This window comes from Nycticebus coucang, chromosome 10, assembly GCF_027406575.1.
Source record: "Nycticebus coucang isolate mNycCou1 chromosome 10, mNycCou1.pri, whole genome shotgun sequence".
Lineage (NCBI taxonomy): Eukaryota > Metazoa > Chordata > Mammalia > Primates > Lorisidae > Nycticebus > Nycticebus coucang.
Genome location: NC_069789.1, coordinates 55,941,244 through 55,958,636, shown reverse-complemented (window position 1 = coordinate 55,958,636; position 17,393 = coordinate 55,941,244). Strand labels below are relative to the sequence as shown.

Genomic DNA, 17,393 nt, shown 5'->3' with positions numbered 1-17,393 from the left:
CATGTACACACAGACACACTCACACACCCCCATGTACCTCCATAACTATTTTTCTATCTCTATGTTTATCTCCAGTAAAACTTATGAGTTCACATCATTGTCTTAAATTCCAATCCAACACCACGTTTTCTTCATTTTTCTCCCTTTTCTATTGTTCTCTGAGTAGAAAAGGGAGAAAATGGAGTGTACAGAAAGTAGTTTCAGAATCACGAACTCATACCTCTAAAAAAGAAGGGCACTAAGTTTTGACATGGATTTAGAATTCTTTTTGTTGTCAGTCTTGAGGGGCAAAACATAAAAGTTAGTGAGTTAGTGGACGGCACCTGTGGCTCAGTAAGTAAGGCGCCGGCCCCATATACCTAGGGTGGTGGGTTCCAACCTGGCCCCCGCCAAACTGCAAAAAATAGCCGGGCGTTGTGGTGGGGCGCCTGTAGTCCCAACTACTCGGGAGGCTGAGACAAGAGAATCACCTAAGCCCAAAAGCTGGAGGTTGCTGTGAACTGTGACTCCACGGCATTCTACTGAGGCTGACAAAGTGACACTCTGTCTCTTAAAAAAAAAAAAAAAAAAAAGGTGGTGCCTGTGGCTCAGTGAGTAAGGCGCCAGCCCCATATACCGAGGGTGGCGGGTTCAAACCCAGCCCCGGCTGAACTGCAACCAAAAAATAGCCGGGCGTTGTGGCGGGCGCCTGTAGTCCCAGCTGCTTGGGAGGCTGAGGCAGGAGAATCGCGGAAGCCCAAGAGCTAGAGGTTGCTGTGAGTTCTGTGTACATCATGGCACTCTACTGAAGGCGGTAAGGTGAGACTCTGTCTCTACAAAAAAAAAAAAAAGTTAAAAAAAAAAAAAAAAAAGGTAGTGGGTTAGTTCTCTCCCCCTCCCCACCCTGGTCCTAATTCATTTTATGTTGCTCTAACAGGGTACCCGAGGCTAGGTAACTTATAAAGAAGAGGTTTATTTGGCTTATGGTCGTGGGAGCTAGAAAGTGTAAGAACGTGGGGCTAGCATCTGCTCAGTTTCTGGTGAGGGCATGTGGCGGAGAAGCAGGAAGGGTAGTGGGTGAGTGCAAAGAAAGCAAACATAGGAGGAAACTTAACTTTATAACAACCTTCTCTCTCAGGAACTAATCCAGTCCCATGAGAGTGAGAGCTCTCTCCCAAGAGTGCAGTAATTTATTCATGAAGGATCCTCCCCCATGACCCAAACATATCTTAACACCATAATGTGGCAATCTAATTTCAACCAGAGAAAGTTTTGTAGGGGACAGACCATACTCAAACCACAGCATTCTCCAGCCCCCGGACTTTCAGTTTGAAATAGAATTTGGTTTATTTGTTTCTGTTTGTATTTAATTTTTTCCTCTCCAGAACGAGGTCTTGATTGACATTTTTCACTGCCAAATCTTGTCAGTTGAATAGAGATTGAGCAGTCTCAGTAGAAATGAGAGATCTGCTTATCAATAGCTTAAGTCAAGGCTTTAGCAGAAGTTAGTGCTGGGGCTATAAGCCAGACAAAGAGCGTGTACCAAGGGCTATTTTGTGGACATTTTCCGCTACTCCGGGGCCTGCCCTGTCTTTGAGGCAGTCGTCTGATGGTTTGGGATCTATGCCAATTTCTCCTAGGACTGTGTCTCTTAGGTTTCCCTGGCTATTCTCTCTGTTCTTCTCTTTTGTATTTAGGGAACCAAAAATCCATCTTTTTTCTCAGCTCCAGACTATGGTTGTGCAGACTGTCTGAACCAGCAGCTCTTGTAGGACCCTTGATGTAGGACCTTTGGGCGGTCTTGATCTGATCTCTCAGAGGTGAAGCCCCAGGGTACTCTCATTGACACCCAAACTTATAGAACTTTAAGTCTAGCTCCTGGACTGTTTGCTAGCTCCCTGTCTGTCACCCCTAGAATTTCTATTCCTTGGCTTTTGGCCTCTCTAATAGTTCTTTTGCATCAGTTCTGACCTGGCCATTTCTTCTGTCTGGCTTACAATGGCTTCCAAATTTCCTTTCCTCTGCCGCATTTAACCTTCTTCCTGCGTCTCCCACACTCTGATATTATTTCTCTTTCCTCCAGACACATATAAGCTGGTGAGTACTGCTGATTCCAGCTGTTCTGAATCTTGCCTACAGTTTAACTTAAAAAACAGATGGACCAAAGCATCCTAGATGTTGTGCCAATTTCCACTGCATGAAAACAAATTACTGAAAAGCATCAGGAAATGTTGGAATAGTTTTGGGATTTCATTCTGTCTTCTCAATGATCCTTCCTCCCCTGTTCTTCCTCTCCAACCTCATTGTACCTTGTCACTTTCCATCACTTCTTTGTAGGCCTCACTTAACAAAGGCTGGTTTTGAAACTTTCCCCCTCATTTTTACTGTTTCTATGTACTAATAGGTTTTAACCATTGGGATAGGACTGTGTTGATAATCAAGTTGGGAATGTTTGTGGTTTTTCTAATTGTCTATGACCCTTTAAAATCTTCTACCTACAACTAAGAAATTTGTGTCCTTTTGATCATATAGAGAAGGTGAGGCTGGGTAGCTCAAAAAATTCACCAACCTGGGAATAAGGTAGATATTCCTCTATTGACTTTATCAATGAGGCTGTAAAAAAGTGCCGGTGCCACTGCCAGCCCTTGCAGGAAGCCTGTAGACAGGGATCATGTTCCTTGGGAAGCAGTGACATTGTACCTACACCTTTGTTTTCAGAATCCTTATTCTTGGAATTTTCCAGCTCCTTTTTCCCAATGTTCTGTAGAACATTGTTTAACTTCAGCATTTCTAGTTACCTTGAAAATAAGAGAAAAAGAATCAACATAGTGGGGACGTTTTTTATGTTACATGTATGTAAGGAAGATACTGGCCATCATTTACAGAACATCTGGAGAAAACTGTTAGCATAGTCCAGTAATTATTGAGCGCCCACTGTAACCAGAGTACTAGACACTATAGTAACTGTCCTTAAAAGAAGTCCTTGGGGAATAGGCTTCCAGAAGTTCAGGGACTCCTAGATTTATATACAAATGATCTCCCTCTCTCCCTCCTTCCTTCCCTTCCTTCCTTCCCCCCAACCCCCTTTCTTCTTTGGAAGAGAATGCTAGAAAGAATACTCTCAGATTCTCTAAAGGACATGGGGTATATAATCATCTCCCCAAATTTCAGACCATTGCTCTAGAGCAGTACTTTTTAAACTTTATGATCACTAATCATTATATTTTATACTGCAAGCTGGAACACACACACACACACACACACAACACTTTCACAAAATAATACTTCATTGTTGCTCTACATGGCGTACTCTGGTATTTTCTACATTGTTCTGTTATTCTGTTCTACTATTTTCTATTTCATATTTTGAGAAATGCTAGGTGGTGACCTGTCAATTTATCTTTTTTTAACCCCCACTAATGGGTTGTATCTCACAGTTTGTAAAACATTGCTTTAAGAGCATTGGTTTTCAAATTATTGGTATGCATAAAATGGCCTCAGATGCTTTTCTAAAATGCAGATTCTTGGGCATCACTCCACCCCTAGTAAATTGTCATCTCTGGCAGAGGGGCATAAGAACCCACAATTAAACAAGCACTCCAGAGGATTCTGATGCATGGTGAATTTGGGTCTTGAAGCCTTGTACTTAGAGAAACTGCTGTCCTCTAGATTTATGAGCCTGGCTGTTTAGGGCTTCAGATCACACACTTGCTTGGATACTTGGTGGATCAGCTGAATCCAGACTGAGGCTCTTCTCATGACGGAATGAGCCCAATTACTTTACACTCACTCTTTGACTTGTTATTGCTTGATAGTTCTCTTTTTCTAATGTTTGGTATATCCCTGATGAAGGCAGAAAAGGGGTTAACTGAAGCCACAGAACAGAGAAGGAAGGAACTGAAGGGTCATTTTACAGAGTGGCTGGGGTGTGGCCCAGCTCTCCAGTAGGTGCCCAGAGCCAGTCCCAAATTAGAATGGGGTGGGATTCAAAACTGCTTTTCCTATTCACTTGCCTTTCATGTGTAACCACATGCAGTGTGTCAACATGCTTTCCGGCGCCGTTAGGCACCAGCAGTTTTGCTCCCTCTGGGTTCATGGACCCTTGGTATTCCTGTTATGTGTCATCTTAGAATAGCTCTGCACTCTGGGCCTCTGAGCTTTGTCCATTAACTCTCTTAGCACCAGGCCTTTGAGATGTAAGGGCTTTTTGGTTGAAATATAGTGCCACCGTAATGAATTAAGAAAATGGTTACTTGTCAGGAGACCTGAGTTCTTGCCCTGCTCCACCAGCTATCTGTGTGACCTCAGGCTACTCAAGCCTCAATTTCCTCAGAAAACTGTCCTTAGAAAACGACAGGTTTGGTCTAGATTCTAGATCATCTTGAAAGTCCCTTCCAGCTCTGAAATTCCATTATTCTATTTTTTGTACGCTCTGGCCTTTTCTCTTTGCACTTTGAAAGTCTTCCCTTTAGGGTGGCGCCTGTAGCTCAAGCGGCTAAGGCGCCAGCCCCACACACCAGAGATGGCAGGTTCGAATCCGGCCCGGGCCTGCCAAACAATGACAACTACAACTAAAAAATAGCGAGGCATTGTGGCAGGTGCCTGTAGTCCCAGCTACTTGGGAGGCTGAGGCAAGAGAATCGCTTAAGCCCAAGAATTGGAGGTTGCTGTGAGCTGTGTCGCAATGGTACTCTACCCAGGGCAATAGCTTCAGGCTCTGTCTCAAAAAAAAGAAAAAAGAAAAAAAAGAAAGTCTTCCCTTTCAGGCGTCCTCAATCAAACTTTTTAAACAGGGGGCCAATTCACTGTCCCTCAGACTGTTGGAGGGCCGGACTATAGTTTAAAAAAAAAACAACTATAAATAAATTCCTATGCATACTGCACATGTCTTATTTTGAAGTAAAGAAAAAACAAAACGGGAACAAATACAATCACCCCCCCTCATGTGGCCCGCGGGCCGCAGTGTGAGGACCTCTGCAAACCCTCCGCTAGGTTGGGCACAGAAGATTTGCTGAGTTTGGTAATTTCCAAAAAACCAGATGATAAGTTAATAACAAAATGTCTTCCTACAACGAATGTGTACTGATAAAGTAGGAAATTTATAAAACAAGTTTACCGTAAAATTGGGTAATAAGACCTAGAAATTTTAAGATGTGTTTGTCACTTCAGACATGATTTTAGCCATTTTGTTTTGTGAATGTGAATTAATTGTGTGTGCTGTTGAGTAGGAATAATTATTGTTACAATAATAAAAAACTATGATAATAACTGATTTATCATTATCATTAAAACACTTTCATGTTTATAGTTTTGTATAGACATCACCTTGTTTGGCTTGATCTTCACAAAAGACATGTGAGTGAGGCAGGGCAGGTCTGCTGTCCCCATTCTTTCTCTAAGAATCAGGGTCTCTGTGTCGCTGGAGTGCAGTGGCTATTCATACAGGTGTGATCGTTGGGCACTACAACCTCAAACTCCCAAGCTCAAGAGGTTATCCATCCTCAGCCTCCTGAGTAGCTGGGACTATAAGTTTGAGCTGCCAGGCCTGGCTCCCATTTATTTTTTTAAACAGAAGAAGAAATTTCGAGATCCATAGTGTATTTGTGACTTATCCAGAGTTACCTGGCTAGAAAGTGACAGAGTTGAGACTAGACTCTGGGTCTTAGTTCTGGATATTTCCCACAGAGTATGGATGGGGTTTCCTTGTTCATCCAGATTCCCTAAGGACTTAAACTCAATAATTTGACCTACTAACCTGGAAATTGACTAGGGCATCTCTTACACCACACATTCCTTTAAAGTTTTGCCAGTAAAATATCAACATGGTTAATAATATGGTGTAATTTAGAGCACACAAGCCAATGGATGCACAAACTCATTACTTAATAGCCACCCAGAGAATAAGCACAAGACAATTCGGCAAGATTGGCAGAGGCTGAAGATATTAACTATTCATTAAATGAATCACATGTAGTCTTTATGTGCTCAGCACTTACAGGTTTTCTTTGGCTGTGGCATCTGTAATTAGTCAATACTAAGTACTTCCCCATTCTTGATGATTAGGTATTTATTGAACATTCCAAAATATACCCTGTCCTCAGGAGACTTTCTTTCAATAAACATCAAAATAACACATTAACTGATAATGATGTATGCACCGATCTGAGGACGATGTAGGCTTTATTCCATTTAGGCCTGAAGTTTCACAGAATCAAGTTTTAATACTTCTCCTTTCCATTGTTGTCATCAGCCAAGGAAGGGGACACATTGTCCCAGGAACAGTATTCAGGAGGGGAAGACACCCTTAGGGATACCCTTTCTTCTCCCTGGCTTGTTGGTGGCTGGCATATTTGAGTACTGTTTGCCAGCCAGGGGGAGTTACTGGCTGTAGATCAAACTCCTACACTCATGCCTGGTGCCAGGGAGATGCTTGCTCCCAAGGGAGTGGTTACTGCTTTGAAAATAAGTGTGCAGATTTCTGAGTGACGTCATTCCACTTTGGCACAGACAGGTATTTATTTCTCTAGAATGAACTACCAGGGGTGAGCCAGACTGTCTGCCTCAGTCATCTCCCAAGGTTTCATTTATTTTAAAAATCTGCTAACACATCTGTATGTATTTTTTTTTCCCCTGTATTGTTTGTCATGTGCTATAATTACTTATAGGGTTTCTGGTGACATCTTAATTAACTAGAGAAGTAAAAACTGAAGATATAATTGTAGAGTTGTTCACAGATTTTTCTATGGAATATGTGGATCCAATTGTCACCATAATGTAGATGGTTACAGATTCTTTTAAAACTGAGAAACATGTACAAATTTTGTGTTCCCTTGGTCATTGATCACACCTTCATGTCTTTTGCTCTTGCTGTGGTGTTTTAGTTTAATTGAATGAATTAGTCAGCTCTGGCCTTCTGATGTGATCACAGCCTATCTGGGGGGGACTTTAAGGGACTATGTTTAATACCTAAGTGAATTTCTAGGCCTAGTTCTGTGGATCATATTGCATAGTCCTTGTTCTCCAGCATTTACATAGTACCTAGAGAACACAGTAGGGTTTAATAGCCTCTTTGTTTATTCCTCTTTATAGTTCTGGGAATGCTATTGCCAAGACATGGGATATCAATGTAGGGAAGATCTTAGGTCTATAGAAGCCACGGAGAAGGTTGGTGGGCAGGCAGGCCAAGTCAAGATTTCATAATGAGTTCATCTAAGCCTGTGTACATGTAAGCAGCAAGGCCAGGATAAGATGTGGGTTGCAGCTGATGGTCAGTCTGCTATGGAGCAGTAAAGCTGTGTCTTGGATCCAGGAAGTCTGTAAACAGTGAATAGGCATGTCAAAAATAAGAATGTTGGTCCTTTTATCCTAGTGCACAGAATAGTGTCTGGCATATAGTAGGTGCTCAGTTAATATTTGTTGTATGAACAGATGAAATAAAAGATCAGAAACTCAGAGAAGGAGCCTGGACAATAAGATGTCAGAAGTCGAGGCAAGAATTCTGGATGGTAGAAACTCAAATCTTGGGTAGACCATCATGTTTGGTCTCACGGGGTCCAAGGAGCTGTTAAATGGTGTGAAGAACCTCCAGCTGTCTCTGGTCTGCTGTGAACATAGTGCCATGGGGGTAGTTGAAGGCAAGTCAAAATTTCTTACTTGACATAAACTGATAAAGAAATTTCTACTTAGTGTCTTTTATGGCTTATATTTGTGTGCCATTCCTAAGTCTCTGACCTTACCCAGAAGAACCTTAGTCCTATAATGATTCAGAAAATCTTTATTAAGCACTTAATGGATGTCAGACATGGTGCTAGTCCAGTTCTCTACTTCAAAGCAGATTCCTAAACTCCGGGTTCTTGGGCATGCTGTTCTTCCAAGGGTGTGGCTGGGCTCCATGGAACTAATCCAGAGCCACAAGAATGCTATTTCCATACAGCTCTTTCCCCAAACCTGATTATAGGGGACAATTTAGACTATTTTGAGTAAGTACACTGCTGCTTGAATCCTTTCTAATCATCTGTCTTGGCTACTGAGGACAATTTGTGGTACTAACTTGTCCCTGAAAATTTGAAAGCTCATTTTTCCATACATAGAATACATTATTTTTGCCCTTGGCAGTTTTCTCTTTCTGTCTCTGAACTCTCCTGCTCTGATCTCATTGCTGGCAAAGCTGAAGCCAGAGCTGTGTAAACCCTAGAAGTGTGCCCGCCCACCTGTCTTTGAAAGGTCCCTCCAGGCTGCCACTGTACTTACTACTAAGTCACACGAGCAGCAGCCACCATTATAGGCGGAGTCTTTCAAGTCAGTTCCCACCTTTGTGATTGTCCCCCCCCCCCCCCTTAACACCTTCCCCAGAAAATCCTATCCATCCTCTGGCTTATCTGGGTCAGCAAGGGTCTGATTTTATGCATGGTACTGTCAGACCATAAATCCGGTTCAGCTTTGCCTCTCTATCCAGCCTGCTGCTTCTGTCAGCATCAGCAAAATGCATAATAGAGAAAATAAGCCAGAAAGGCTAATAACACTCATCTGAATAAAATAATCTCTTTGGCTGCCCCAATTCATTTCATTTTAATCAAGGTGCCAGGAGGGAATTTAGGTTAAAAATTCAGCCTCCTCCTTGTCACTAGTTCCCTGTTCAACCATCACTAAACGATCCTTTCTATTATGCATGTACCTTTATTTATTTTTTTTTATTCTCATAGTTGGAAGCTCAGTCACATATACTGAATGATGTATTTAACTCATTTGGGGTTTTGTCTGTCATCACAGACATATCTATTTTTAAAAGTGAGAAGTGATATTCTTTCTAGATGTGTTGATATTTGCCATCTCTCTGTACAGACTGGCGGATCTGATAGGAATTCTAAGACGGGGGTGGGGGCTCAGTGGAAGTTACTGAAGCATCCAGGATTCTGGCAATCTGGGTTCCTTTTGAATTCCTTCCTGTCAACCTCAGCACATAGTTCCTAGTGTGAAGCACAGGACTGATCATTCTGCTTTGTCCCTTAGGGAAAGGACAGTGGAAGATTAAATTCTGCTCTCCCGTTGGTATCTCCCTCACGTCTTCCTAGAGACTTACAGCTGCTTTGTTAATTGCCTGTTGCTGCTGTCTTATCCCAATCATTATTTTCTGAGGGCTGTGCATTTTCAGCAGGCTGCGATCTTGGCCCTGGCCCAGGGCCGGGTGAGGAGCATGTTGGAAATTGATGAAAGCTGAGTCTTAGTTTGTTTGGAAATAAAAGTAATAATATTTCCTCACATTTGTATAGTGCTTTACTGTTGGCATAGTTCTTTTGCATCCATCATCTCATTTGATCCACACAAAAGCCCTGAGAAGTGGGCAAGCCAGAGACTGTTGGCCCAAAAGGAGACACTCCTTACTATAGGGGCAACCATGCCATGCGTTCCATCTGCAGAGCCGAGAACATAGCAGTTATTAATTAAATGGGACCTTAGGCTATGAGAGCTTCCAGGATTGTACAGCCATGCTTTGAAGATCTTTAGGGAGCAAGAGGTACACTGACAGGGCATGTGTCCATTTTATAGATGAGACAATTGAAATTACTCAGAGGCGATATGGACAAAAGGATGTATAATGTAGAGGCCAAGTCACTTTATGGACTTGGCTCTTTACCCTAGATATTTTAGAGAAATCCCTCTGAGCCTTTGTTACTAAGTGTGTTGGACAGCCATAATTAGTCTAAGTTGAAGGAGAAAACCTGGGCTGATGCCTTCGAAGCTAATGATTCAGCTGTGCAGATTTATCTCTTTCAGTGCATTTATAGTGGTAATCTCTTCTGCAGATGCACAGGCAGCTTGTGACTTTCTGGGTCTCCTTTCTTTTGACTCCAGAGTCATTCCCTCTTAAGTACAGTATGATGTTTTCTTGCTCTTCCTCCTGAAAAATTTTTTAAGTAAGAAAAATACTCCTGGATATTTTGTCTGCTTTTTAGGGATTAGTGTTTGAGGAGGTTTGCAGCTGTTCAGCACATTCCTAAGGGATGCAGACCCTTTTCTTTAAGTGCCCAAGTATTACACAACCTAAGGCTCTCGGGGTGAGGAAAGTAAAGAGACTGTGCAAACAAATGATAAATGGAAAAGATGTAAAGACAAATTTCAAGCTCCTAACCAAATGAGGTTCCTTTGGCTCCAGAGGCCCCAAATAAAATGAGGTTGCAAAGCTTCTGGAGCAGGAAACCACTCTAGCAGAGCCTTAATATGCTCCCTATGAAATCACGTCTCGTTGACTTGCTTATTTTCCAGACTGAAATGTGTTTCATCTTTGTTCGTGTTGGCTGGGAAAATTGTCTGTATGGTATATTTGTGATCCCCTCCTCCCACATTTCCTGTACCTCTCCTGCCCCAACTCTGTCCCAAAATAAATGAATGAATTAATTAAAACACCTCAGTTGAAAGGAGGAATATGTATGAAAAAGCATATAAACTCAAAGAACCAGTGTATGAAAAGCTGGAGCAGCAGCAAAAGAGACTCAGAATCCTTAAGAAACAGATAACAGGGTCTAATGCTGGGTTTTACTTGAAGCCAAAGACTCTTTTAAAAAATAAAAATCTAGAACCCCAATATATGAAACCGATCCAAGCAGTTTTTTGTTTGTTTTTTTGTTTGGAGACCAAGTCTTCCTCTGTTGCCCTCGGTAGAGAGCTGTGGCATCACAGCTGACAGCAACCTCAAACTCTTGGGCTTAAATGATTCTCTTGCCTCAGCCTCCCAAGGAGCTGGGACTACAGACACCTGCCACAATGCTCTGCTGTTTTTTGGTTATAGTTGTCATTGTTGTTTGGCAGGCCCAGGCTGGGTTAGAACCTGCCAGCTCAGGTGTATGTGGCTGGCCCCATAGCCTCTGAGCTATAAGTGCCAAGCCTCCAAGCAGTGTTTTATTGTATGTATCTACTATTTTTTTATTGTTTCAGGTTCATTGAGCATATAAAGAATTAGGTTATACTGATTGCATTTGGTAGGTAAAGTCCCTCTTATAATTGTGTCCCACCACCAAGAGGTGTGCCATACACCACAACCCCACATCTTCTTCCCTCCTCCCCTCTCCCCACTTCCGTGTTCCCTTGCTCCCCACCTTGAATTGATTTGAGTTTTCCTCTTATGAGGATATGTATTAGATCGTCTAAGGGCTTCATATTAGAATTGAGTACATTGGATACTTGCTTCTCCATTCTTGTTATACTTCACTAAGAAGAACGTGTTCCAGCTCTGTCCAGGTTAATACAAAAGATGTAAAGTCTCCATCTTTTTTAATGGCTGAATAGTATTCCATGGTATACATATATCACAGCTTGTTAATCCATTCCTGGGTTGGTGGGCATTTAGGTTGTTTCCACATTTCAGCAATCATAAATGAGCTGCGACAAACAGTCTAGTTTGTCCTTATGATAAAATGATTTTTTTTTCTTTTGGGTAAATGCATAGTAATGGGATTGCAGGATCAAATGGGAGGTCTAATTTGAGTTCTTTGAGGATTCTTCATGCCTGTGTTTATGAACTAAAAATACTGAAATCAAGATTATGAATAAGTGTTACAGTTTTATATCAGTTTCACCATCCAAGATATATCTGGTTTGGACTTGGGTAGTCCAATATCGAGAAAATCTTGATTCATACAGATGAGTTATTGTAATCTTGAGATAATTTTAAATTGATTTAGATGTTTGAAAAATAAGATGTTTTTGTTTTAAAGTTGAATCACTTATGTTACCTAGCAGCTATTCCCATTCCCCTTCGTAAATATTAATTGGATAAGCCCTAACGTGTAAGAAGCACTGCAGCGATTGATAATGAGATGGTGTAATATTGAATCTGTGGCTTCTCACTGCCCATCCCTGGTCTACCATTAACTGAGTATAGGCCCCTGGGTCTTCTGTGGCAAAGTTGAACTTGGCTGCTATGTGTCAAATTATGTGTTTACCTATACAGCTTTATCTGAGGAGGCACATGCAGGCTTGAATGAAAAACTAAGCCTGTGAAGAGCTACATCAATTTTAACCAATAGCACATTGTTCAGAGGTTCTGGAGCATATGGTGATTCTTTATTTCAGAGCTTGCATACAACAAAGCTCACCTAGCAGTCCTTAAGACACTGTGGTGGCATCTAATGTAGAGAAATTGCATCGTGGGTCCCTTGTTCGTTTGAATGGGGATTCCTCATCTGAATGGATGTGCTGCAGTTGTTTTAATTGAAATGTGATTTTCTGTTAATTCCAAAGCATGTCAGGACACAATTGAAAAGCTCCTGCTTACTGAAACCAGTAATAATACTAATACTGTTGCTATCCCACTGTATGCTGTAAGGATGGAAATAAATACATGTGATTAAAATACTTATGGCACCTTAAAAGTTCTTAAAATTTATTAGTTTTTTTTTTTTTTTTTTGGAGACAGAATCTTACTCTGTTGTCCTGGGTAGAGTGCTGTGGCATCATAGCTCTTGGCAACCTCAAACTCATGGGCTCAAGTGATCCTCTTGTCTCAGCCTCCCGAGTAGCTGGGACTATAAGCACTCACAATGCCTGGCTAGTTTTTCTATTTTTAGTAGAGATGGGGTCTTGCTCTTGCTCAGGCCCGTCTCAAACTCTTGAGCTCAAGCAATCTACGCACCTCTGCCTCCCAGAGTGCTAGGATAACAGGTGTGAGCCACTAGGTCCGGCCTCTCTTAACATTTATTGGCATTAAGTGATAAGTCATTTCATTTTAAAAGATTTCTACTTCTACCCGTCCTCTTTTACTTAACCCATCTTTGTTTACTCATCCTTTCTTTTCAGTGTGCCCTGGGGATATGTGCTGTGCATCTTTTTCCATAGTGTAAGGTTGGTTTTGGCTCCCCTGCCTGCTCTGTGACCTGTGGTGTACATTTGTGAGCTAGCTGGCCCTCTATTATCTATTTTATTATAGATCTTTGTCTCTCACACTACTGTGTGACTTTGGTATTTTTATAATTACTAATGTACATAATACTACATCTTGTTCATTTAAGATATAAATGTGTGGGCGGCGCCTGTGGCTCAGTGAGTAGGGCGCTGGCCCCATATACCGAGGGTGGCAGGTTCAAACCCGGTCCTGGCCAAACTACAACAAAAAAATAGCCGGGCGCTGTGGTGGGCGCCTGTAGTCCCAGCTGCTCGGGAGGCTGAGGCAAGAGAATCGCATAAGCCCAAGAGTTAGAGGTTGCTGTGAGCCGTGTGACGCCATGGCACTCTACCCGAGGGCGGTACAGTGAGACTCTGTCTCTACAAAAAAAAAAAAAAAAGACATAAATGTGTACAATGAATGGTAGCATCATTTGTATGTGTGTAAAAACTATAGGAAAAGAACTAATATAGACCACCAACCCATGTTCTCCCCTAAGAAGCAGATTAAATTGTTGATTTAAGGGTTTGTAAGATGTGCCTTTTTAAAAAGCAAGTGTAATTGCCTGGTCTAGTTCATGCTTCCTGAGAACTTGGGTATCTTGCCAAAATAAACCACTTGATTGATAAAAATATAAATTAAATTATTTAGAATTTTGTAACTGAAACCAATTTGGAATCTGAAAATTTTCTTCCAGTTGGGTGTAGTGGCTCACGCCTGTAATCCCAGCAGTCTGGGAGGCTGAGGCGGGTGTATTATTTGAGCTCATGAGTTCAAGACTAGCCTGAGCAAGAGCGAGATCCCATAGCTAAAAAAATAGTCAGGCATTGTGGTGGGTTCCTATAGTCTCATCTACTTGAGAGGCTGAGGCAAGAGGATCCCTTCACCCAAGAGTTTGAGATTGCTGTGAGCTATGATGCCCTAGTACTCTATCCAGGGCAATCCTGGTAGAGTTTCAAAAAAAAAAGAAAGTTTTCTTGCAATGGAAACATCCAATGTTATTGAATACCTGTGCCCAAATCTCTCACCATTTCGAATTTAGGGTTGTTTCCTGTTCACCAGTTTTTCCTAGACGCTAAACATTTTGAAAGGTGTGAGTTAATTATATGTATCTGTCCCTCTCAGCTGGTATATGTATTTTTTATTTCCATAGAAATCTTTTAATTTCCTGAGAAAGGTAACTGGACATAACATTACAGAAGTACTTGGCACATAAGCATTAGTGATTTAGGGTACAGAAAAATGATGCCAGGTGCAGGGGGTTAGGGTAGAGAGACAGTTTTAGAACAGTTTCAAGTTGGACTATAATATTTGTTGGTTTGAAGTAATTTCTTGGTTTTAGTCGGACAGATTATTTTATTTGCCTGGTGTGTTCTGAAGCCCAAGTAGGTATGGCATATTATTTTTTAATACTAATTACTACAAAGATGTAGAAACAATCCAAGTGCTCATCAATACATGAGTGGATTAATAAAATGTGGTATACATGTATGTATACCATGGAAAACTACTCAGCCATAAAAAAAAAATGGTGAACTAATAACCTCTTGTATTTACCTGAATGGAACTGGAGACCATTCTTCTAAGTGAAATATTACAAGAATGGAAAAACAAACACCACGTGTACTCACTATTAAATTGGAACTAATTGATCAACAATTATGTGCACATACAGAAATTATACTTATCAAAAATCAAGGTTGGGGGGAGAGAAGAAGATGAGTAAATTCACATGTAACAGGTACAGTGCATGTTATCTGGGTGATGGGCTCACTTATAACTTTGACCCAAATGCTATAAAAGCACTTTATGTAACCAAAAGGTTTGTAGCCTCATAATATTATGAAATAAAATTTAAAAAAAAATAAAAAGAAAAAAGAATAAAAAATAGAAAAGAAAAAAATAATTATTACTGCAGCATTGAAAAAACCTTTCTAAGTGAACTCTTTGTTTTTTTTTGAGACAGAGTCTCAAGCTGTCGCCTTGGGTGGAGTGTCATAGCATCACAGCTCACAGCAACCTCAAACTCTTGGGTTTAAGCGATTCTCTTGCCTCAGCCTCCCAAGTAGCTGGGACTACAGGCACCTGCCACAACACTCGGCTATTTTTTGATTGTAGTTGTCATTGTTGTTTGGCAGGCCTGGGCTGGATTTGAATCTGCCAGCTCCTGTGTACGTGGCTGGTGCCCTAGCTGCTGAGCTACAGGCGCCAAGCCTCTAAGTCAGCTGGTTGCAACCCACAGGAACTGTATTAAAGGGCCGTGGCATTAGGAAGGTTGAGAACCCCTGCTCTACGTGAACTCTTAATGTTTTATAAACTGCAGTGCCTGGCAGTCTTCAGCCCTGAACAGAGGCAGCACTGATTCAAGAACCAAACTACTCTCAATTCACTTTTTTGGCCTTAAGAGTTTGACTGGAGATTGGAAGATGGGAGTGGGGGAATGAACAGATTATGATTCTTTGCAGTGGTTGAAAGTACTCTCCTGTAGGGTTGATTTGAATTCAAACATTGCTACTTTTGAGTTGTGTGACCTTGAGCAAAGTATTTATTCTTTTTTAGTTGAACTTTCCTCATCTGCCAAATGTGGTTAAAAACCTCCCACTTCATCAGCTAATTGTAGGGTTGAACTTAAACAACATGTGTACAGGACCCAGTCATATGCCTTCTCAGACCCTCAGACCCTATGCTAAATATATAGTGTCCCTTAATAGATAGTGCTGTAAATGATTCCTACTTTCTGTTTCTCTCCTTAAAGAAATCCAGCTTCCAGATGCAGAACTTTCTATTGCTTAAATTAGTACTGTGAACTGAGGAGGTGATCAGTAATTCTTTTGGACCACAACGCTTTCATTAGAAATAACCATCTAGGTTTAGTATTTTACTGCCCCACTCATGCTGTAGACATGTTAGGAACACAGATGTTAGATATGGTTTGTACTCTTGGTTGTATGGGACATGAGATTGTGACTCAGTCAATGAAACCTCCTTGTGTATGTTCCATAGAACTCAAGAGTTTTTAGTGACTTTTTCAGGGCAAAAATCTCCAAAATTATCTTCATTAAATCCTACAGGGGATAAATTGGTGGGAATTTAGTCTGTTAGGCTCTAGACAAAAGCTCTAATTTTTGTCTCTAACCCTAGAGACAAACCAAACGACTTGGTAAGGTTGACTTGGACTTTGGAGTCAGAGAGCCTATACTTTTTCCAGCCAGACAATGCAGAGCTGTTGTTCTAGTCCCTGACTCCCTCTTACTTGTTGTCTGACTCTTACTAGCTGTGGGCAAGTCACATCTTCTCAGAGCCTCAGTTTTCCAATCAGTAAAATGGGGATAATAGTAGTCTTTTCTTATGATTAAGTGATGGAGCTTGGATGAGATAATACATACACAGCAGTCACCAAGTTCTTAGGACACAGTAGGTGCTCAACAGATAATTCTGCTTCACCTCTTCCTTCTCTTCCCCCCTTCCTTTCTCTTCTCTCTCCTTGTTATTCTTACTTTCTCCTTTTTTCTCCACTCAGTTTTTAGAAAAGGAGAAAACTAAAGAGATGAGCTTCAGAATAAAGATATCCTTATTTCTGTTTTGGATTTGATTGCTATGATTTGATGGCATGGGCCTTGCTGCTTACCAACAATGACTTTTTTTTTACTTGCTGTTTCCCGACAGGAAGGATCAGAATGTTCTCTCGCCAGTCAACTGCTGGAATCTCCTCTTAAACCAGGTGAAGCGGGAGAGCAGGGACCATACCACCCTGAGTGACATCTACTTGAATAACATTATTCCTCGATTTGTCCAAGTCAGTGAGGACTCAGGAAGACTCTTTAAAAAGGTAAAGAGCTATTTCTAATAAAGGAGGTTCTTGGGTGGAGCAATGGCACCATCTTGTAAATAAAAGAAAGAATACTTTATTGGCCCACTTGAAAGGCTTTCCACTGGTCATGCCCTGACATACTTATGGAGAAAACATATTTGAATTGGCCTTTTTTTCTTCCTTTCTAAGCTGAATTTCAATCTGTAGCCCTGGGAAAGTAATCATTTGCAAAGTGCAATCTCAGGACTGGCACCATAATTCATATGGTACATATGAATAATATGTGCATAGTTAATAATAACTGTGTTTTGGGAAGTTTTCTTAAAGTAAATTGTGACACTGTTGAGCTTTGGGAAACTTCAGTGTCATTTTTCATGTTTTCCTCTTCTAGTTCATTTATCAAATTTATGTAAGTTTGTGTTTTTGCTTTAGTTCTGTCTCTGAATTCTCATCTTGGCCAAGATGGACTCATGAACTAGGTTATTCTTATTGTGACTTAGTTTTGTCTTTGGATCTCTGAATGGTTTTTTTTCTTTCTTTTTTTTGAGACAGAGTCTCACTTTGTCACCCTGGGTAGAATGCCATGGCATTATAGCTCACAGCAATATCTTGTCTCTTGGACTCAAGCGATCCTCTTGCCTCAGCCTCCCAAGTTGCTGGGACTACAGGCACCCACCACAATGCCCAGCTAGTTTTTCTATTTTTAGTAGAGATGGGGTCTTGCTC

General features: G+C 41.2%; 1 protein-coding gene across 6 annotated transcripts in view; it reads left to right on the top strand.

The window, feature by feature from the left end:
• Positions 1–17,393, top strand: part of SRGAP2 (SLIT-ROBO Rho GTPase activating protein 2) — a 270,004-nt gene that overhangs the window by 131,306 nt on the left and 121,305 nt on the right. For all 6 annotated transcript variants that reach the window (XM_053605449.1, XM_053605448.1, XM_053605450.1 and 3 more), the window contains exon 4: positions 16,523–16,685. In XM_053605449.1, the coding sequence (XP_053461424.1) occupies positions 16,523–16,685 (163 nt within the window). The remainder of the gene's footprint in view (positions 1–16,522; positions 16,686–17,393) is intronic.